The 20,689-nt window shown below is 41.0% G+C and overlaps 1 protein-coding gene across 2 annotated transcripts in view; it reads left to right on the top strand.

Moving 5' to 3' along the window:
* LDLRAD4 (low density lipoprotein receptor class A domain containing 4) overlaps nucleotides 1-20,689 on the top strand; it is a 289,376-nt gene that overhangs the window by 89,530 nt on the left and 179,157 nt on the right. For both annotated transcript variants that reach the window (XM_071737096.1, XM_071737095.1), the window contains exon 3: nucleotides 9,004-9,462. In XM_071737096.1, coding sequence (XP_071593197.1) covers nucleotides 9,423-9,462 — 40 coding nt within the window. In that variant the 5' untranslated portion in view covers nucleotides 9,004-9,422. The remainder of the gene's footprint in view (nucleotides 1-9,003; nucleotides 9,463-20,689) is intronic.

Below are 20,689 nucleotides of genomic sequence, written 5' to 3'. Positions count from 1 at the left end.
TCTGGAAAATGAGATTTAGTTGATCACCTCAGGATGCTGCTTCCCAGCTGTGCTCTCCCCTTGAATTTTGTTTTAGTTTGTGAATTTTTTTTCCAACACCTTTTTGAAGAAAGACAGTTAAGAGAGAATCTATATTGTTGGTATGGCCTGGAAATAAAGAATCACTGACTGGCCTCTTGCTTAGTTAAAGGGTTTCTTTGGCATGACTTTACAATGCTAGTAGAGTTGGTTTGGATTTGCAGAATGATATACTCACTGGAGAACAAAATAAAATTAAACGAAGTTTTGCTTTAGCTTTTATGTCTCTATTTTACCAGTAGCACGACTATTCCTGAGGCATTTTCTAGCTGAATCCAAATATCCACTTTACTAATGGGATGGGAAGCCTAGAGAGATCAGGTAACCTGCCCAAAAATACAAAGTCCAGTCCTCCCTGTCCAAGAAAAACATCAGAAATGCTAAACTGTTATTTTGTTCCTTTTCTGGGTTGAAAGTCGGAGTCAAATTTTATGGTTAGTTGTCACTAAGAATTGATGTGACAATTACTTATCCCCTATTGACTTTGGGGCTTAGAAGTACACACATTTTAATGCTGATGGAGCACTTATTTTCATGTTGTCTTCTTTATATATTAACAAAGCAGAATTCATTTTCCTTGGCTTGGAATGGGCAAAACCATGAGGGCCACGGGTGAAACTGCTGCTTGGCTAGGGTTTCTGATTCAGGCTTCATATTAATCCAGTTGTTATCTAATGTCATTCAGAGGATAAAATTCAAGTAGATGCTCTGGAAAGCAAAGCATCTGGAGACCATGTTAAGGCCTCTGGTTTGTTGCATTGAGTTCAGAGCTGAGCTGTAGTGTAATGATGGAAATACAATTTCAACTTGTGGGCTTTGTTAGATACTGGGCAAGCCATAGTCCTGGACTTCAATGAGGCAAACAGGAGAGTACAGTTCTATTGGTTCATGTAGATTGTTGTGATTTAGCATTAAAATAAAAACTCGTAGAATACGGATGAGCAAACATCAGGATTTTTCAGTCATCTAAAATCTGGTCCAGTTCCGTAGGAGAAATTTTAAGAATTTGTTTTAACAAGGGTGCTTTCTGGATACAGTCATGCGTCTTCCCAAGTTTTCTGCAGTACTGGAAGTAAAATGCAGTACATGATCTATATAGGCAGTCTGAAATAGTTGCAAACCTTTAGGTTAGAAGAGGCATACACAAGGCTGACCTCTTGCACCAACTGCAGCTGTACTGCAGAATGCCCATCTCCTGTATTTCTCCCAGTAGCACTGGCAACACCCTGCAGCTGATGTGCATGGGGCTGTCTACAGTTTCTTTAAACTGTGTCTTGCTTGTCTGGACACCGTTTTATTTTCATTTCTTTGTGCAGCACTTAGGTCATTTTGGCTCCTGAGAGACTATAAATAAACCAGAGGAATTACTGTGGCATGGCTTGATTTGCTGCAATTTACCACTGCCTTTGTGTAGTAATGTGTATAAAATGCTAGTGGGCCTTTCTACATTCCTTACCCTCCTGAATGACTGCTGCTCACAGCAGATGGACTTCATAGAACTGACTGGTACAGCCTTCCAGAACATTATGAAACTTTTATCTGTGCTTCTTCAATTAATATGATGTCAGTTTATGCTAATTCAGTTGTATAGCTCGTGTTCTAATCTTTAGCAGAAGATGATTTTCTTTGGTTATGGGCCAAGTGTATAGAATGCTATATTCTTTTTGAGAGTGTCTGAGCAGCCTTGCTTCCCCCCATACATAGCAAACCCAGGTGCTGTACAGGTAGTACTTATATTCTCCAACAGCTTCCATGCCCCAAGTGTTTCTTCAGCACTGGTTCACTTTTTCATCACAGTTTGCACTGGTTCATTTTTCTCTTCTGCATTTTGCAATTGCAAAAATGAACCTGTATTGTGCTTTTTCATTCATACCATGTTCTTTGACAGAAGTTGAAGTAATGTTGGGTAAATCCTATCAACCTGAATTTTCAGATTCCTGTATATGTTTACTTCCATAATCCTAAATATGTTCAGTGGGAGAATTCTGCCATTCTACTGCATTCTACTGCATTTCCTTTCCAGAGCAGAGCGCAGATGTTTCTGCCTTCAGAAATGAAGCACAGCTTGACTAGATCCACACAGGCTGCTTTTTATGATCGAGGTTGATTTGTGTGTCTTTATTTTCATTTTGTATTTTAGGATATTTTCTCTGCTCTGACCAGTTCAGTGAGAGAGGTTGGTTTTGACTGTGCACCCCTTTCCCTGACTGGTGCAATGCCCTCAGGTTGAGAGAGGGATGGTGCTGCTGGTTCCTCTAGGGATGATGGAGGTGGCTGGAATAACTCATTTGCTCAAGAAAAATGTGCTGCCTGTTCACTTCTCTTTTGCAGAGTTTGTCAGTGGAGATCATGTGTTCATATTATATCTAAAATTGTAGGTAAAGAAACAGGGAAGCTTGTATTTGCTGGGGAAAAGCTAGAAAACATGTGATGCACACTTGGAAAATGAAGAGTTTGTGCTTGTGTCTGTGTGGTGGGTTCTCGAGGTGAAGTGACAGGAAGGTAGAGGCAACATTTTGTTGAAGCAGCAGTGAGTTGCTGAGGGAGAGGAGGAGGAGAGAAGCATCTCTCTCATCTTGTGCTTAGCTCCATGTTGATAATGCTCTGGAGTGGCCAGGTTGTCTTCTCCTAAGGTGCTTCCTCTGAGCTTGTGCATCCTACATGTCACAGCAGAGTGAAACCAGTGGCTTGCCTGCCCCAGCACTGCCTATCTGGGATGTCAGGTTCTGCAGCCATGACTACAGTCCCTCTGTGCAGGGATGCTAAATGCCCATTGGATTCTAGTTGGATGTTGGATACTCAAATCTTGAGATATGCAGAATTCCCTTGGTTTCTTGCAACTGCTCATTTCTCACAAGATGCACAGGGACACCAGTCAAAAACCTGTGATCTTATCTCCTGTCTGCTCAGTGTAATTTTTGCTTTTTCTAGCCTTCTGCAAATTCAAATACTGACCCTGTGTTGCTTTGGAAAAAAGATTAATTAACAGTGGCTTCTGCTCACGCTACTTTTTTGTTATTTTTACAAATAAAATTTATAGCTCAGGTTTTCCTCTGTTTGGTCACGTTCACAGAGCAGTGTGATTAATGATTTCTCTTGACAACTTCTGTTAATTACAGTTTTATTAAGGTCCAAAAATAAACAATGCAATCTTCTCAATTGCTCTGCATAACATGGCTTGTACTATTTCTCCCAATAATTATCTCATCTAAACCCAATAGCTTGTCACAGAGATCTCAGTAAACTTTTCCACTGGGATTTTACTGCATTCTGTCAGCACTGCTATTGTAAAACGTGTGGCTCTTTAATTTGTTCATAGAGATAGAAAACAGAGGACCAAAATAAATTCTTTCACTTAACAACATTAATGGAAATGTGGCATGCTCCTTCATGTTTTTAGTTATTTATAGGATTTCTGCAAGTGAAGTACTCCTTGCTATCTTACAACCAGAGGCTATTCACTTTGGCAGGAAGCTACTAAACAGGATGATTTTGATACCATTATTTCAGCTCATTGCTTCGCTCCAAAAAGAAACAAATAAGAAGAGGAGGAGAAATGCCTGTACTAAATCATTTGTCCTTTTTCTTTAACTGGGCCTTGTCTGTAGTGGGTTTTGCAGTATGTGCTGTTGGAGTTATGTTTTGCTTTCGAGAACATTTTCTTAACAAGCTAGAAAAAAAGATGCTTGATTTTGTCAACATGCCCTTTCTCAGGACCTGTTTCCTGCTTCAACTAATGCAGAAAAAAACACACCTGGCTTTGGATGTTGTCTCTTTGCCCCAGCTCAGGGAGTGCTGTAACAAAGGAAAGGGAAAAGAAGCTTTGGACATGATTCCTCAACAAGCTGAAGAGTATCTAAAGGTTTCTGTAGGAATTATAAATATGCATAACATAACATGCAAACTCATTTTGCATGTCACTGAAATGCACCAGGAGAGCAGCTGTTTAAAATGTCACAACTGATCTATACAAATACTGAAGACAGAAAGTGAAAACAAATGATATATATGTATATGTGAGAGAGATCCAATTAGATAAACATATTTTAAACATCTGGTTTTCAGTTTGATTTGTATATGGTCTCCTGTGAAAGTTGCCTTGAATTTTTTTAAAAAATTCTCCTTAAACAAAGCAGCGTTTCCCAAGAACTAGGGTTTACTTAGCACTGGTGTGGTGTCGTTGTAGAAGGAAAGCAAATTACAGATCAAAGTAAATAAAATAAATGAGGATCAGGCAATAAAATGCAGGCCTTACCATCTGAAAAAAAGTAGGTGTAAGTATAACTAGCAGATATTAATACCTGGCTTAGAAGTCTCTATGAGAAGCAAAATCAAAGCCCAGAAAACTGAATCCAAAAGAGGATGGAGAGGTGAGCTATATATGTGCACATATGCTTCATTTTAAATTGCTTTAGCAAACTTTAATAGATACTTTTGCCATTTTATAAAAACAAAATGTTGGAAGTGTTTTTCCAGCCAGAAACTTCTTAAATATCTATCAAAGTCTGTGCTGCTTAACTTACAGGGACGTTTAGGCCATACTTCAGCAAAGCGTTTAAACACGTGGATAGTTGAATATTTCTCCTGGCTTCAGACAGATTACTTTTTTCCTTGAATTTGGAAACATGCTTAAATCTGCTGAGCTGGAGTCATGTTGCTGGCTCAGCCAGTATTGCTTCTGTCCTGCTTTTGGCCACAGGGTGTGGGGTGGGTGTCTGGGGTGGCCAAGTTGTGGCTGGGGTCGGCCTCTCTTGGGCACCTTCCTTCTGCAGGGAGAGCAGGCAGAGCAGGGTGACTGTGGCTCAGGATCCTTCCCCTGTCACACTTCTTTCATGTGAAGGATAGAAATTCAAGCAGCGAGTCCTCCCGTGATGAAGTTAAATTAAAACACAGCTCACAAGCTGTTCGGTGACTTTCTGAAAAAAATGTGAATGTGTGGGCTTGGGCTTGCTCTACAGATACTCCTGTTACAAAATTTGTTAAAACACCTTAGTGAAAAGCTGTGCTTTAGGATGTCTTGTGCCGAGGGCTATCACAGGAAATGCTTCTCATGGCCACAGCCCTTGTGGCAACACATCCCATGACTTCCTAATGCCTTGGTGGGAACCAACAGCACATGGACAGGGAAACACTCTGTATAGTGAAAGGAAGTGGAAAGAAAACCCTGAAAACAAAAATGCCCAAGCTGCAGCATGTACATATCTGCCAATGCTTTTGAGTTTTTCGAGATGTTACAGAGATACCAGCCTTGGAAAAAGCAGAGTTTCACTGATTCCTTCAGTGCAAGTTCCTTGAGGCTTGGTCCTGACTGGTGATTGCTCGATTCTTCATAAAACGTAGTTACTATTGTGGGTTTTAATGATGCATCATTGGCTATTTTTCTCTTGCAGAGTCTTTTTTACAGTGCCTCTTTAATACTCCATCTTCCACTGTTTAGAAAAAGAGGAATAGCAGGCTGAATAGCTAAATATGCCACAAGAACACAAAACTTGCATAAGGTATTAAATAGTAAAAATATTTTGTTAGCAATTCCTGGGAGGTTCGAACAGTGGTGTTTTTCCCAGGACCAAATCTGAGAAAAGCAGAGAGGTTGAAAACAAATGGATTTGATTTTTCTCTAGGTGTTCAATCATGTGAGTGCATAGTAGCTGAAAATCTCTATATCATAGCTACATGTTTAAAAAACACAGTGTTTTGCTTTGGTTTCCTTCTGAGACTCATGTAACACATCAGTGGATGAATGAAAGCAGAAGTGGAAGCAGAGGTCCTGTTGCAATTGGAAAGGAGTTAATAGATGGAGCGAAGAGAAAATCTCTGTGCCTAGCCTATATTTTCTCTTTACCATCTGATTGGTTTAATAGGATGGTTTTCCACTGGAGTCTCTGCAGGTTGTGAAAAATAAAATAGTTACATCAAAGATCACACCTTATTGTAGTTATATCTACACTATCCACCCTCTTTTTGAGATACATATTTTCACTTTTTGGTTCTTTAAGCAGGTTAATTTAGGATTTCTGTACCACACTGGTGTAAAAGCATAAATCCATAGCTTCCCTGGAGCTGGCTGAGCCACACAAGTGTGGCAGCAGAGGTCCTGACCCATTCTGTCCATGCAAACATAACCATCCTGTTAGGAAACAAGCACAGACCTACTCTCTGTAAACATCAGTTCATGTTTAATGGAAAATTTCTGGATAATGTAAGATAGAGTAGAAAGGTCATAGCTCTACATGCTGTTAAAAATGGAATTAGCCACTTTCATGATTTGCTGTAGCATTGGCTGGGCTGCTTTGTCATCAAACCTGGATGCATTCGAAATCTGAGACACCTGAAGCTGCTGTGCAAATGTGACTGATGAAAGGTCTGCCTGCTGAAAATACTCATGAAACAGGCTGCTTAGCAATAAGTGGGAGGCATTTTGCAAGTGCTGACCTTGGTTTTGAGTTGTGAAGAGGCCCAACAAGCACTGAACACTGCACAGGCCTGCCCCAGCAGCCTGCTCCATTTCCTAACTTGCATCCTGCCCTCCACCTCCAAGTTCATTATCTGCCAGTGAAGGAGAGTGCTTTTACAGTGATAGAAAGTGCTCACTTATGACTATGAAGAGGTATTAGTATTGTCTTTCACTGGAGTCCTTAATGGAGGCCTTTAACCTGATGTAGTGCACTACTTTTAAAATTTTAAGGTCAGAATGAACTCTTGTGTTTCAGTGTCCTGCGATGTTGTTAAAATTACATCTTTTTATTTGAAGAAGCAGTGCTTGCTGGAAGTGCCTGCATCACAGAGTTTAGTCAGCATTGCTAAGTTTTTAAATAGTTTTGCACAAATGTTGAAGATGTGGAAAATAACTCTTCTCTTAACTAAAAGTTAATTTGCCAGAAAGTAAAAGTATTTTATTATTTAAAAAAATAGAAGTCAATTATATCTAATACAAAGATCCAACAATAGGAGAATTTCCCTGGATGCTAAGTTATTAATACACATCTCTTGAGCATGTCTAAATTGGGGAGAGAAATTAAAATGCTGAAAGTAAAAGGCATCAAGATCATAGATTTATAAACAAAAATCAAAACTTTCAAGCTGGAAAATATGAATGTAAACAGGGACCTGCTCTGGTATTTATAAGAGAAACTCGGGCCTCTAAAAAAAACAAACTTGAGAAATTAGTGCAACATTTGTCTGTATTCATTATAGAATGGCACAACATTAAGAACCAAAAGAACTATGTGCTGCAGTGTATGTCTATTATACTTGCTCAGCTGTATGTGTTTTAGAATAATACAACCTCATATGGAATGGTTAATAGTTGTATAGAGCTTGTATATTGAGATATTTAGGTGAGAAACAAGGAAAACATCTTAGATCTGTTCTGTAGCCTTGATTTGAATGCAAATTACTAAATTAGGGTATGAGTAACTCATCAGTCTGTCCTGCACTGCCTTTTGAGAAAAAACCCTGTATTCTGCAGTAATGCTGGCATAACAACATTGAGGGCAAAAAAGCAACAACATCATTAAGATAGCAAATTTGTCTTTGTTAGCAGCTTGCTTTCATTCAGTGTGTTGTGATTCCAAGGAAAACAACACTCATCGGGTGTCAGGCTTGCTTGATTTCAGTGACACACCTAAGAGATCCCTTTCGTCCCCCAAGAAGTGTCCCCCAGAGGGCAGCTGGCTCTGCACTCAGTGGTGCCTGCAGAGCAGAAGATGCCCCAAGGAGGAGGAGAATCTTCTCTGCAGCTTTGGACCATCTGGGACATTCAGCCTTATGCTTCAGGGTATAAGCTGATCTCTGGATCTTGCAGGCCAGGCTAAAGGGTGAAGGGAGGCTGGGGAATGGGTGCCCACTGAGCCCAGTCTTGCTCTGTTCTCTGAAGCAGCAGATGCTGGGACTGACAGTGACACTGGCACTCTCTGATATGGGTCAGAGTCACTCTCTGAAGGACTTCCTGACTAGCCCTGTATTGCAAGCTCTGTCTAGATTCATATAGCTAAAATCCATTAGTAGATCATAAGATCTTCACAGATGTAGTTCCAGCCTGCCTGTGACACTGAAACTGGGACATAGTGAACCAAGCATCATTACATGAAGGAATAGGGTAGCTGGGGAGTGTTTAGGATCTCCTCCAAGGGCTCTTTTCTTTCTTCCTTGTTTTCCAAAATAATCTTCTCCCTAAACGTGTACCTGACTGCTGTTGGCCATCGCCCTATAAAACCCATATGTATCTTGGTTTTTAAAAGCTGGATGTGCAACAATTCTAGTTCTCAGTGAGCTGCAGGTGTCTGTACTACGCAGAAATAGTACTATCAAGAAAAATTTAACCACCATTCTGTTGTATAGACTGTAGTTGTTTTTAACCTTACCAAATGTCTGAAGACATCCAGATTGTGTCATCTATGTTACAATTGAAATTTTAAATAGATATTCAACCGCAAGACACAGGAAGATTTTTAACCTCAAGAAGACTGTTAGAACAGCATATAGAGTGTTGGCAGACAGTGCTCTCTTTTCCTGCTCCAGAAAAGAAGGGAAGCAATGATATGAAATGCTAATAATCTCACTATGGTTTTGAATAGGCTAGACTTGAGAGCCTTGAGTATTTTTCCTTTTCCCTTTTAACTGTAATTTTGTTATTGTATTGCTGCCCCCATCTCTGCTAAATATGGCTTTTGAAATGTAAATCATATCATGTTCTCAGAGATGCATATGACACCCTCAGCACTGTTCCTCTTTGCACTTCAAAGAGCTGTGTGGTCACACTTTGCATCTCAGCAAAATCACAGAATTTGCCTTCTGAAGATCTCCTTTAATGTATACAATCAATCCCTGATAATGTGTTTTGGGTTTTTGTTCCCTGGAGTATGTTAATTTTAGTGTTGCTACAGGTCATCCAGAAACATAATCTCTTCTTTTTTAATTTCTCAGTGAGTGTGCCTGAGGGAAGAGGAACACAAGAGAGGAGAGACAATTGATCACCACCATTGGCCGAGACCTGAAAAAATGGTGCTGGATGAGCAGAGGATTAGGACTTAATTGCAAAAGGGAAATAAAGTCTTGGCAGGTGATTTGCTTCATTTCCACATTCATCATGGCCCAGATCCTCTGGCTGGCTGGTTGATGGGACTGTCCAACGCTTCCTGCTTAGTTTCAGTGCACACCCCCTCTGCCTGCAGATCAGAAGACCTGGGATCAGGTGGGAACTGGATGGTGCCAAATACGGGAATGAAAAGAGAAATGGACTCTGATGAGCTAAGATGGAAGTGACCTGACAGCTCCAAGCTCCACAGTAGTCTCCAGTAAAGACAGGTTAAGACGGGAATCTCAGGCTTCACTGGGAAAGCAGTATGCAGGAAGCTGGTTTTCAGGCCACAAATGCTTTCACAGGTAAGGACTTCTGTTCTGGTTCACCTAGTAGTTTTGGGGCAGCTTACTGGAGTTTAGAAAATAAATTGACTAGGTCTTGGCTGTTGTTAGTGCCTTGTAGTACTTTCAGTTTGAATAATATTTTAAAACATTTCACTTGAGGAGCAGTTCTGTGCTTGCACTAACAGTAAGTAATGCAAATATCTGTATTTCAGGCCCTTGGAAATGAATGGCCACGTTTCCCACATTCCCACACCTGAGGAAAGATGAAACTCAGCTTTCCTCTCATTAACAGCTTAACAATGAGTGGCCTCCTGAGTTCACTATAAAACATAGTCTGTCAAGTTGCTCTTGTGTTCAGTATGGGAATTTGGCAAGGGCACAGGGTGGACAATGGTTTGTATTGGGAAGCTTCTCAGAAACATGTCAACACTGAGCTTTATCTTGTCAGTGAGAACCTATCTCTGGACAGAACTTGACAGGTACCTTCTCCTTGTACTGCCTCCTGCCCTTCAGCACTGATGTGCTTCAGCACTTGAACTGGCAAAACCAGAAGGTTTAACAATAACTATTTCACCTGAGTCCAGTGTAGATAGATACATAATAATGTAACGAGAAAGGGATTGCCAAGGTGATGTGTCTCTCTGAGGAAAGCTCCCTCTAGTGTAAAGTCTGTTGGAGTTCATTCAGTGCTTTCCCTGTCTGGACTGGTTTCTAATTTTGAGAGGTGGGAAAAGGAAACACGAACCAGAAGATACTGCTGCTTTGTTTCCACATGTGCTGACCAGCTGAGACTCTGCGAGAAATGGGTAGAAAATCAACTGGGTGTTCCTCTTGCTTTAGTAATGGATTTAGATAATGGATTAATACCACAGTGAAAGTCAGTGTGCAAGATGTTTATTTTTCCATTTTAAATTTTTTGCTGATAGAAGATTACTGGATTGTGGCTTGTATGTATGGGAAGATATTTTTATGTCTCAGGCTGCTTTACCCTGGGCTGCTTGCTGTTCTACAAGCTTTTCCTAGGAAGGAACAGCAAAACTGTTCATTTCCTTGTAGACAAGCTCTGACTTTGTCCTTTTCCAAAGCAGTCTCACCCTCAGAAGCTGGTCCTGCCCTTCTGGCTCCTGTGGGGTGGCACCTCTGTGTCTGTCTGTCCACACCAGCACCTTGTTTTGGAGTAGTAGTTCAGGTTTCAGCTGCCTCCCATTGCCTCGTGTTGTTTTGATTTACAGCATGGTTTCCGTGCGTGTCAGTGAGATGTGTCCTGAAGGAGAGGAAACAGGAAGCTTTCCTTCACATGTTCTGCAGTACTGGTGGGAGATGTGAAGTCTGGGACCACTGCAGGGCCCTCCTGCCTCTGCCTGAGCAGCAGCACACTCCTACCCCATGTCCCTTCTTGTCCTGTTTGTGCATCTTCTTCCTCACTTCACTGTCAGCCCTTAGCTCATGCCTAGGAGTTTTTGCCACATGTTTGCTCTCCATCAGAATTCCTCCTGTATGGATATCTGTTCTCTTCCTTACATACCTTGCCTTCTGTGGCTCTCTTCTTTGCTGAAAACCTTACTGTAATATTCCACTCTTGCGATATTATATTATTTTCTTTCCATCTTTACACCACTTTTCTGCCATGGCATCTGCTGTCCCTTTGCTCCCAGAAGAAAGGGGCTGTTGGCACTATGATCAGGGCTCTTGCACTGTGGAGTGTCAGAAAGCTGGTAACCTTGTGACTACTGCTGGGTGGAAGACACCTGGAAAATAGGGCTGCATAAATGTCAGGGAGTTGCAAAAGAGGTCCTTGGAGACCCTGGGCAACACTCAGATTGTGGTGACAACTCAGCAGATTCAGACCTATTCTAGAGACTTGAACATTGTGAAGGTTGCTTGGTCTCTCATAAGGAATTCTTACATTCTTTTGGGTAAAGATGTTAATAAACATTTTCAAATCTTGACAGCTGTACTAAGAATTATTAAACATTGAGTTAAGTAGCACCATACGTTCAGAGACTTGTAAAGGAAATTAGCAGGAGATTTGTAAAGGAAACAGGTGGAAATATCATTGCTTTATATGAGGAGAAGGCAAGGAGCTCTGCTTCTTCCAAGGACTTCTGTTTGTTCTACTTTTCTTGCTCATTGTTAGATTTATATAATGCATTGAACAGTAAGCAGTGGGTAGGTATGGATTTTTTAGAGAAATTCACTGAACAGTGTTATGCTAATTTAAGAGTTAAACATAATGGCAGATGCATATGGTTGCTCCTATGTTCCTTGCTATACAGTTCCTTTTGTTTTATTTGAGTTCCACTGTAGGAGAAAACACTCGCTGCTAGTGGGACAGGGGGCATGAGTGCCTGCAGAGGAGAGCTAATTTATACAGAAAGAGCTTTGATATCTGAAACCTGTGCAGTGTTAGCACTGAATGTAGCCATGCTAACTGATTGCAGCTATTGCAACAATCAGAGTAATCATTTCAATTTATAGTTAAACAGAGTGCTGGCAAAAGAAAGAAACCTGGGAGGGCAATGCCTCTGCGTAGCCACCTTGGGGATATTTCATACACCTCCTTTCCACCTTGGTGATCACTGCCACCTGGAAAGGTTCACAGCTAAGACTAATAGATATTTTGATACTCATTGGCACAGATGCCAAAGCTACCTCGTTTTGCTGATGGCTGTTGTTCCAAGAAATAGGTTCATCCTATCTCTTTAGCATATATTAGCAAACAGTAGCTTATGGTTAGAGCTGTTTCATTTTACTGGCTAAATACTAATTTAAGTAGATCATGCAAGTATAATAGGTTCAGGATTACGGAATGTGGAAGGGGCAATGGAAAGGAAGTGCTTGTAGGCTTGATTAGGAAAGAGACTGCTGAGCATATGATGGTGAAAAGGCAATTTGAGTGATAGCAATCATGAAAAAGTGATCTTAATCTTCAGAAAATGAAAGGGAGAACTTCAGAGAAAGAGCAATAATATGCAAGAAAGTAGATTACATTCAGCTCATTGAATGGATAAGTCACATTTCTTGGGAAACAAACCTAAGAATTTCAGGGAGGCTGGCAATTTCTAAAGGAAAGAACTATTTCTTCCAGTCACAATAGAATAGTAAAAACATCGATAAAGGCTGTTTCAATAAAGAAGTGTAAGAAGAGACAAAATTGCATGATGTGAAAATTGAGGAAGGTAGAAGCTAGATTTGCTGCTAGAAATGGCTGTAAAAGAACATTAGAAGAATGCAAGGGCCAAGTCATGTATGCCAAAGGACAAAACAAAGTACAAGTAAGGAAGGACATGGTAACCAGGAAACATGCTATATTCTCAGTAATAATAAGAGGATGACTGAGTTTCTGGACTACTAATTGAAAGGGAATGACAAAACTCATGATCTTATAATGCAAAGAGGATCAAGTAGCTAATGACTTTTCTTTTGCATAATTCTTTGCCAAAAAGGGTGACCTGTAATGAGGTGGCAAGAAAAGGACTGCTACTTTGAAAGAGGTAAAAATTCCATCTAGATCAGGAACATAACTGATTATGAACTAATGAGATAGGATGGTAGGTATTTGAAGCCAAGATGGAGCTTATTAAATTATCTCTGCAACATAAGTTGAAGCAATGTCTGAGCAATTAGTGGTTTACACTGGAGCACATTTGGAGGACAGTCTAGGTTCAAAAAAGCTGTGAAAGAGCAAACACTGGACCTGCATGCAAACTTTTCTGAGTCCTTCTTTTTCTCCTTTGATGCAGATAGTTTATCTCAAATTCCGGGAGGGAGGGGAAGGGCAAATTTGAATAAAAAATTCACCTAGTTGTTTGTTTTGTTTTTTGTTTTTTGTTTTTTTTTTAAATAAGTGGCCTGTAGTTAATGATATGATAAATTAATTTGCAAAGGCTTTTTTTTCCTAGGAGGTACCTTGTCAGTGGAGCCTAATTTCCCTGTAAGTAGAGTGATAATATATCTTGATCTTTGAAAAGCTTTTTATCCTTTCATGAACAAGGTGGCAATATGGGCTACAAGGTGGGCACACAGTTGGCTGGAAAGCTGTTCTCAGAATAATTGCTAGTGATTCATAGTCAGACTAGAAGGATTTGTCAAGTGGGATTCTGTCCTGGATTGCCTGAAAATATTCAATATTTTAATTAAAGACTTAGATGATAGAATCTGCATGCAAGATTTCCAGATGATTCCAACCAGGGAGAGGATGTAAACCCTCTGAGCACAGGATTAGAATTCAAAATGAATGTGATATATTAGAAAGCTGATCTAAAATAAATATGATGCAGTTAATCAGGACAAGTTCTAAATTGTGGTTGGGCAGGATTAATCATCCATGCAAATAAAAATGTAGAATAACTGGTGAGGCAGCAGGTCTGCAGAAAAACTGATGGGCAGTTGCAAGAGTTCAGAAAATGGCTATGAATCAACAATACTATGCCATAAATGTTATGCTAGAATATATGGACAGGGGTCTGGATGCAAGACATGCAAGATTATTTTTTCCCTCTACTTAGCATTTGGTGTGGCTGGTGTACTATTTCTGCTCTGAGCAGTGCTCTTTGGGCCTGTTGAAAGAATCCAGAGAAAAGCAAAAGGAAAGGCCAGAGGTCTAGACAACATGACCCCTGAGACTTTAAAAAAAGTGTTCTTTTTCAGAGTAGAGCAGTAATTCTCAAACTTTCTGAAGATGTTTTTTTCCAGGTTACTTTGAAGCAGTGTGCATTTGTGCTCAGGCATGTGTCTTATGCACTGAGCTACATGGCAAGATGTGGCCATGGTCCAGCAGTGCTTTGGAGTGATAGTCAGAAGAAGCACCTCACTTGCACACTTCTTGCTGCCATCAAGAACTACACCTTATGCCTGGGCTACCCTCAGTGCTGCACCAGTGCCTGAGTAATAGTGGTGAGGATCCCGGACAACCAAAGCCCATTTTTGAAAGTAGCTGCTTCCTTCACCAGTGTGTGTTTTGGGTGCCAGCTTAGGAGAACAGTTGGTTTCTGAAATCAGCTCTCCAGCACTGGGGACTGTGTGGCACGGGGACATCCAAGATGATTAAAGGACAAGGGGAACACTATGGGATGCATTAGGAATCAGTATATGACCTTGAAAGGTAAGTTTAGGTCTATCAGGATTTTATTAACTCTGTCTCAGCACAAGCACTGTCAGACCTGGACTGACTTGGAGGCATTTCTGCCCTGTGACCCTCAGCACTGCTAGAGGGATTATTAACTCTGGCACTATGGAAACCAGAATAAATAGTAAGAGATTGCTTTGTGCAGTGGGCCCCTGCCCTTCAGTCTAGTACTGACTTTTCCTGTCACCTTCTGATCCCATTCTGTCATAGCTTCATATCTTCTCCCTCACACCTTTCCCTGTGGAAGTGATGGCACCCTCAAATCTTTCCATAATCCTTTGCAGACGCTTCAAGGTCATTGTCAACCAAGCTTGACCTTGGGCCACATCCAGAGAGGCCAAGTTACTCTCAAGGAGCATCTCCTCAGCTTGGCTGATAATGCCCCAGGCACTACATTGGCAGAGAAACTGAAGTAATCTGCTAGGAGATCCTCATGCTTATAAGAACACAGCTTGGTATAGCTCCTCCAGTCCCCACACCTCCCTTCCATTATCCTCCTGGCACTGAGGACTTCTACTGCATTTCTTGTCCTGTATTTCATGCTTTCCCAACCTCTCTTCACCTCTTCCCCCATCAGTGCCCAAATTCTCTCTCTCTGTACTGGGCTGCCTCCATCCTTCCCTGTTTATATGTCTGCTCTCACTTTGCTTCCAGACTTCCTACTGGTCTGGTCACCTTTCTGTTTTTCACCACTCTCCTTCACCTTCTTTTGTTCCAAGACCTCTCCTACTTCCAGACCTACTCACTACAAATTGATTCCAAGCTGTCTAAAAGCCTCTTCCCCTTTTCCAGACTCCACCCTTCCTCTCCTCATCAATCCTTTCCTCGCCTCACATCCTTCCACGGGGACTTCTGCTCATGATTCTTTGCAGGAAGACTGAGAGCCTGTTGCTTGCTCAGCTTGGCTTCTCTCTGCATCTTGTGCTGCTTGGCTGCTGGTTTTTTGGGTGGAGATGCCTGTGGCATGGTGGTAGTAGTTTCAGAATAGGGAGGCTCTTTGAGGGGATTACATGGGAGACCAGGTAAATTGCTCCAGCAGATTGCATATGTCCCAGATGGCCATTACTCATTTAGAGAATGGAAGAGTGAGGGAAGATGTGATAACCATTTAAAAGTATATGGAAATTTCATGTAAAGAGGAAGGTAACAGGAACTGTTTTTCAGCTTCGCTGGGGCAGAGCATGAAGTAACAGACGAGCTTACTGTGGTGGGGAGGCTGAGATAAGACATTAGAAAAATCTATCTAATGGTAAGGATAGTTAAGAACTGCAGCTGATTGCCTGGGGAGGTTGCAAAGTCTCTGTCACTGAAGGTTTTTCAGAACAAGCTAGACAAATATCTGTCAGGAGTGGTTTATGTAGAGCTGATCTAGCCCTGGGGCAGGGGAATGGACTTCATGAGAGCACTTCCAGCCTTACTTTTCAGTTATGTTATTGCTTGCTCTCTGGATAATAAATGTACATTTTTAAAGTCAGTAACCCACCTGCACTACTATGTCTTCCCAGTGAAGTAAATTCTGTTGAGCTCTTGGAATAACTTACAGATGATAAATTAAGAATCTTACATGTTTAAAATCTTAACTCTCTTTTTGCTGGACTGTTGCTCCATTGCATTCCTTCTAGCCTGACCTTCTTTTAACGTATTATTTTTGGGGGTGTGACATATGTTTCTATGTCTGTGTAACTTGCATAGGAATATTTTAATGTTACAGAAATACTGCATTCATTCTGTAGAGTATGCAAGTATTTTAAGAAAAGCTTTTAGCACTCTTGGATAGTAAGCATATTTAAAACCTTATTGTTAAGAGTAATAGAAACCAGGGCAAAGCTGAAGCAACTGCTCTTTGAGGTTATTTTCTTTATTATCAATAAAACTGCAACTGCAATTTATTTAGCATCAAATAATTAACTGCTCTATATGCTGAAAGTTGCCTTCTTCCTCAGAATTATAATTGAAGCTCAATGCAAATCAGCAAAACAGGTTTGAAACATCTTCTAATAAGTATATTAATTAATATTAAAAGCAGTTGAAAACTCATTTATATATTAACACAGGTCTCCCACATTGCTGCTTTAATTATTTGCATGATTTTCAATTACAGATAAACATTTCATTTAAAAAATACAACTTGAATATGTAGGAAAACTTTCTCACCCCCCTCTGTTCCAGTTATGTTTTTATCTACCTCTTGAAGCTGGTCTGACCCATCTAAATTCTCTGCTATTTTCTTAACAGATGTATTCTTACTTTATGAATTTCCAAAGTTACTATGTCACTCATGGACAACTCTTACTGTCTCTTAGTTCCTGAGAGAAACAGATTGCATTTTGGAACGCCCCTTACTCAGTACACATTAACAAATCACGTTTCACTGTATTCCCTTAGATATTTTGAGTTTGCAATTTCTGGAGTACAGAAAGTATTTGCAGCAAAAATATATGGAGGAAGATACAACCTTAGTCTCTAATAGCCTGCTGTCTAAATAAGTTAACACTCAGTAAGCAGCATTTGGTGAAACAGTTTTAACTGTAATAATGCCTAGCTTGGAAGTCTCCTCTTCTGGGTTAAATGCTTTAATAAAATCAGAGGAGAGCGAGAAACTGTGAAAATAAATTCACGAGCAGAGGTGCCATGTGAGAGTGAAAGCTTTTGGTCACAACCTAGTTTTTCTGTTCTTAAGATCAATGATTAGAACAGCAATGCTTTCTGCTTTAGGTTGCTCTTCAAATCCAGGAGGTCAGCTTTTAAGTTTAGATCCCAAAATTTGTGTACATGAAGCATTGTGGGTTTTTTTCTCAAGAAAACCGTTCTCTTCAAAGATCTGGTTGAAGGACTGTTTAATTTGTAACTGGACAAGTATTGCCTTCGCTAATTGAACTGTGGCTGCCCCTGTGCAGAATGAGGGTCATTTCACACAGGTTGAGGGATTTAATATTTTAAATGTTTCTCCTTTCAAATTTTTATTAAGCTGGGATAGACAACCTCCGTGCTTGTAGAAGACCAACACGTTTGTTTGATTTGAAGAAGTACTATATACTTGCCCATTTGCTAAGGGGGAGAATGGGAGAATTGGAGTGACAGGCACTTCAGAAGATGTCTTTGCTGTGTGAAGCCACCTGGAGCTCAGTGAATGTGAAGACAGAGAAAGGAAGAAAAGAATCCAAGAGGACTCCAAAGGAAATGCAATGGTGTGGTGAGCTGTGAACCTCCTTGAAGACATTGGGCTCCAAGAAGGAACCTCCACAGTCCTGACATTCAGTTCTTTGATACTGCAGGCTACTGCATCACGTAAATACATTCACATCAAGCTCTATCCTAAAACTATTATTCCAATCCAGAGTTATTTTATTTTAATTTTTAATTTTAAATTAAATATTCATTGATTGAATTTAAATTGTATTTTACAGCCCTTTAATTTTCAGTCTAGTCTTCAGTATAGTCTTGTCTATCAATGTGTGCATGGTCCACTTATTCTTAAAATATCTAGTCCAGAGCCCAAATGAAAAGGCTGTGCATTGTGTAAACCAGGGTGAAAGAAGGTTCAAACTTAGAGAATGTCATGGCCAATGCTAATATTAAAATTATCTTATGAAGTAGTGTATTGCTGGAAATGGTTAATTTCTCCTTCACAAAGTTATGGGAGAGATTGCTCCAGCATGTTCAGGAAGGATGTCGAGCCTGGATCCTTGCTTTTGATAACCATTTTTAGGAGATGATACTCAGCCATAGCACTGTCATTTGCAGAGCCGATGGTTCTTTGGCAGTGCCCCTCTGCCATTTCTCATTTCTCAATTGTTTGTGTCACAGTGCCCTTACATGGTACAACTTCATCAGCCAAATGGCCAGTTCCAGGCTGAATCTGACAATAAATTTTGGTACATTCCAGTATTTAATCATAATAAACAGGCAGACGTTTTGAATGGAGAAAATTAATACTCAGTCCATCAAGTAAAACCAGGAAAATTAGAAGGGGTAAAAATTGACTGTTAAATGGATAGTGTTTTTCGTTAATCCTTGTAAATTGATTAGACAGGGGGGCTTGTGGTGGTTTTGGTTGGTTGGCTGGTTTTTTAAAGAGAAGCTGTGGGATGGACCCTTGAGGCAATGCCCGTGGCTGGCCCAGGCTCAGCGCCGGGAAGGCCTCGTGGAGGCCGAGGGCAGCGCTGCCGCCGATGGAGCCTCAGGGCCGCACACGGGCCGGGGGCCGGGGCATCGATGGCGGCCATGAGCCGGGCGCAGGAGGCGAACTCGGTTCTGCCGAACCGCTCAGGTGCGGGCCTCGGGCACGCCGGAACCCTCTGGGGGCAGGAGGGGGAAGGCGGCCTCCTGTTCCCCCTTGGCCCCAGGGGGAGGCCCCCGGGAGCGGCGCTGCCGCCTCGGCTGAAGGCAGCGGCGGGAGGCGGTCTGGAAGCTCCTTTCCTTACACATCCAAACGCGCTACAAGAGGAAGGGTAAACCCCAAATCGTTGCCAAGGTGCTGAAGCAGTGAGCTGCGCCCTTTTGGAAGATGAGGAGGTACAGTGAGTGAAGTAGAAAAATGAGCGATGTTAGCTAAAACATGATTTTCTTTTGCAAAAATTATGCGGGTGGTTCCCATGCACTCAGCTCCAGGCGCTGGTGTTCTGAGGGTATAGCCTGAGGTGAAGTTCTGGTCTAATATTTTGTTGCATGTTTTTTTTCTGTAAGGTCAAACAGGCCGTTTGAGCTGGTATCCTGTCAATTTTATGTTACCATGAAATAAATAGGATGAATTAACATTATGTTTCTTTGTTGTATACTGTAGTGGTGCCTTTACAAATAAGAACTTGCAGTCTGGAAACAGAGAAGTGAAAATATTTGACATTGCAGGATGAATGTTGGGGGAAAAAAGCCTAAAAGTTATTGAGGAGAAGGCAATGCCATGCATACAGAATTAAATGCTACATTTACTTCTCTAATATTTAAACCCTTTTACTTTTTAGGAAAAGAGGCCAGGGTTTATGGGGATTGATTTACTTCTCAGGCCTTTTATTGTTGCTGTTTTGTTTGGGTTTTGTTCAGAGCAAAGCTGTTCCTGGTTGGATGTAGTCCTATTGAGCCTTTCTAGGAGTGTACGTGTTCTGTCTCTGTCATCTAAATCTCCCATCGCCAGGGTTTGGCTTTCCTCACACAACCACTTCATTATGGAGCAACATGATCCACACAAACATGCACCCCACACCACTTCTCTCTCAAGGTTTCCATCCTGGGGACTGCCCAACCTCTACTCCAAACCCTTTTCAGAGGGATACTCCCACCATCTCTAATTTCTGCTCAGCCCTCAGCAACTGTGAATAAGCAGAGTGTTTGCTTTCTAGTAGGATCATTACTTGCTAATAGGGTGTAACCTTCAAGCCTTGCCAGCCTCTCACAAACACCCAAAGATACTATTATTTTTCCCTGGAAGAGAGCATAACACAATATTCTGATGCATCTGTATTAACACTGCTTCATCTTTTCCAAAGCTGTGCTTGTGTAGTGCTGTGAAACTGATGCTCTCTGAACAGAGGAGACTTCGGGCCCATGAGCTTTTGTATGTGGAGTCCAGAAACTCGAGTTCTGTTACAAAAGCAAAATTCTTCCCTATCCTACTTCAGTGCATGCCTGTAGTCACCTTACTACAATTTGACATTAAAATATACCCAGTTGGTGGGCAGCTAATACCCAAAGCTTTTTTAGAAAACCATCAAGGTGTCTTTTCCAAAGGTTTAAGTGTCTGTATGTACGTGTGGATAGCAAGCAGGGTGCTCTGCTCCTCACAACCATGGGTCTGTTTCCATGCTCTGTGATGCTGGTATTAACAATCTGTTAAGAGGAACAGATTGAGCAGTATGTCTTTCATACACTGTGGGTTTTGATTTTATTTCTTAAAATTTTCTGTCCTATTGCAGGCTCTTTGTGTCCTTAGCTTTCTTGCTTTGTTCACTAGAAACTCACTCTCTTCTCATTTAAGGGTTAGAATAGATGAAGCTTTGTTTGAGAAGTTTACAGTGAGGATTTTTCATGATGAAAACATGCAAGGATTCTACTCCACAGCCAGCATCTAAGCAGCATCTTCATTTCTCTGTGGATAAGCTTGTTTCTGTTGTTAGTGGGTGA

Source organism: Heliangelus exortis, chromosome 2 (genome assembly GCF_036169615.1).
Source record: "Heliangelus exortis chromosome 2, bHelExo1.hap1, whole genome shotgun sequence".
NCBI classification, from domain to species: Eukaryota; Metazoa; Chordata; class Aves; order Apodiformes; family Trochilidae; genus Heliangelus; species Heliangelus exortis.
The sequence above is the reverse complement of the archived record's forward strand: the minus strand, read 5'-3'. Positions and strand labels throughout refer to the sequence as shown.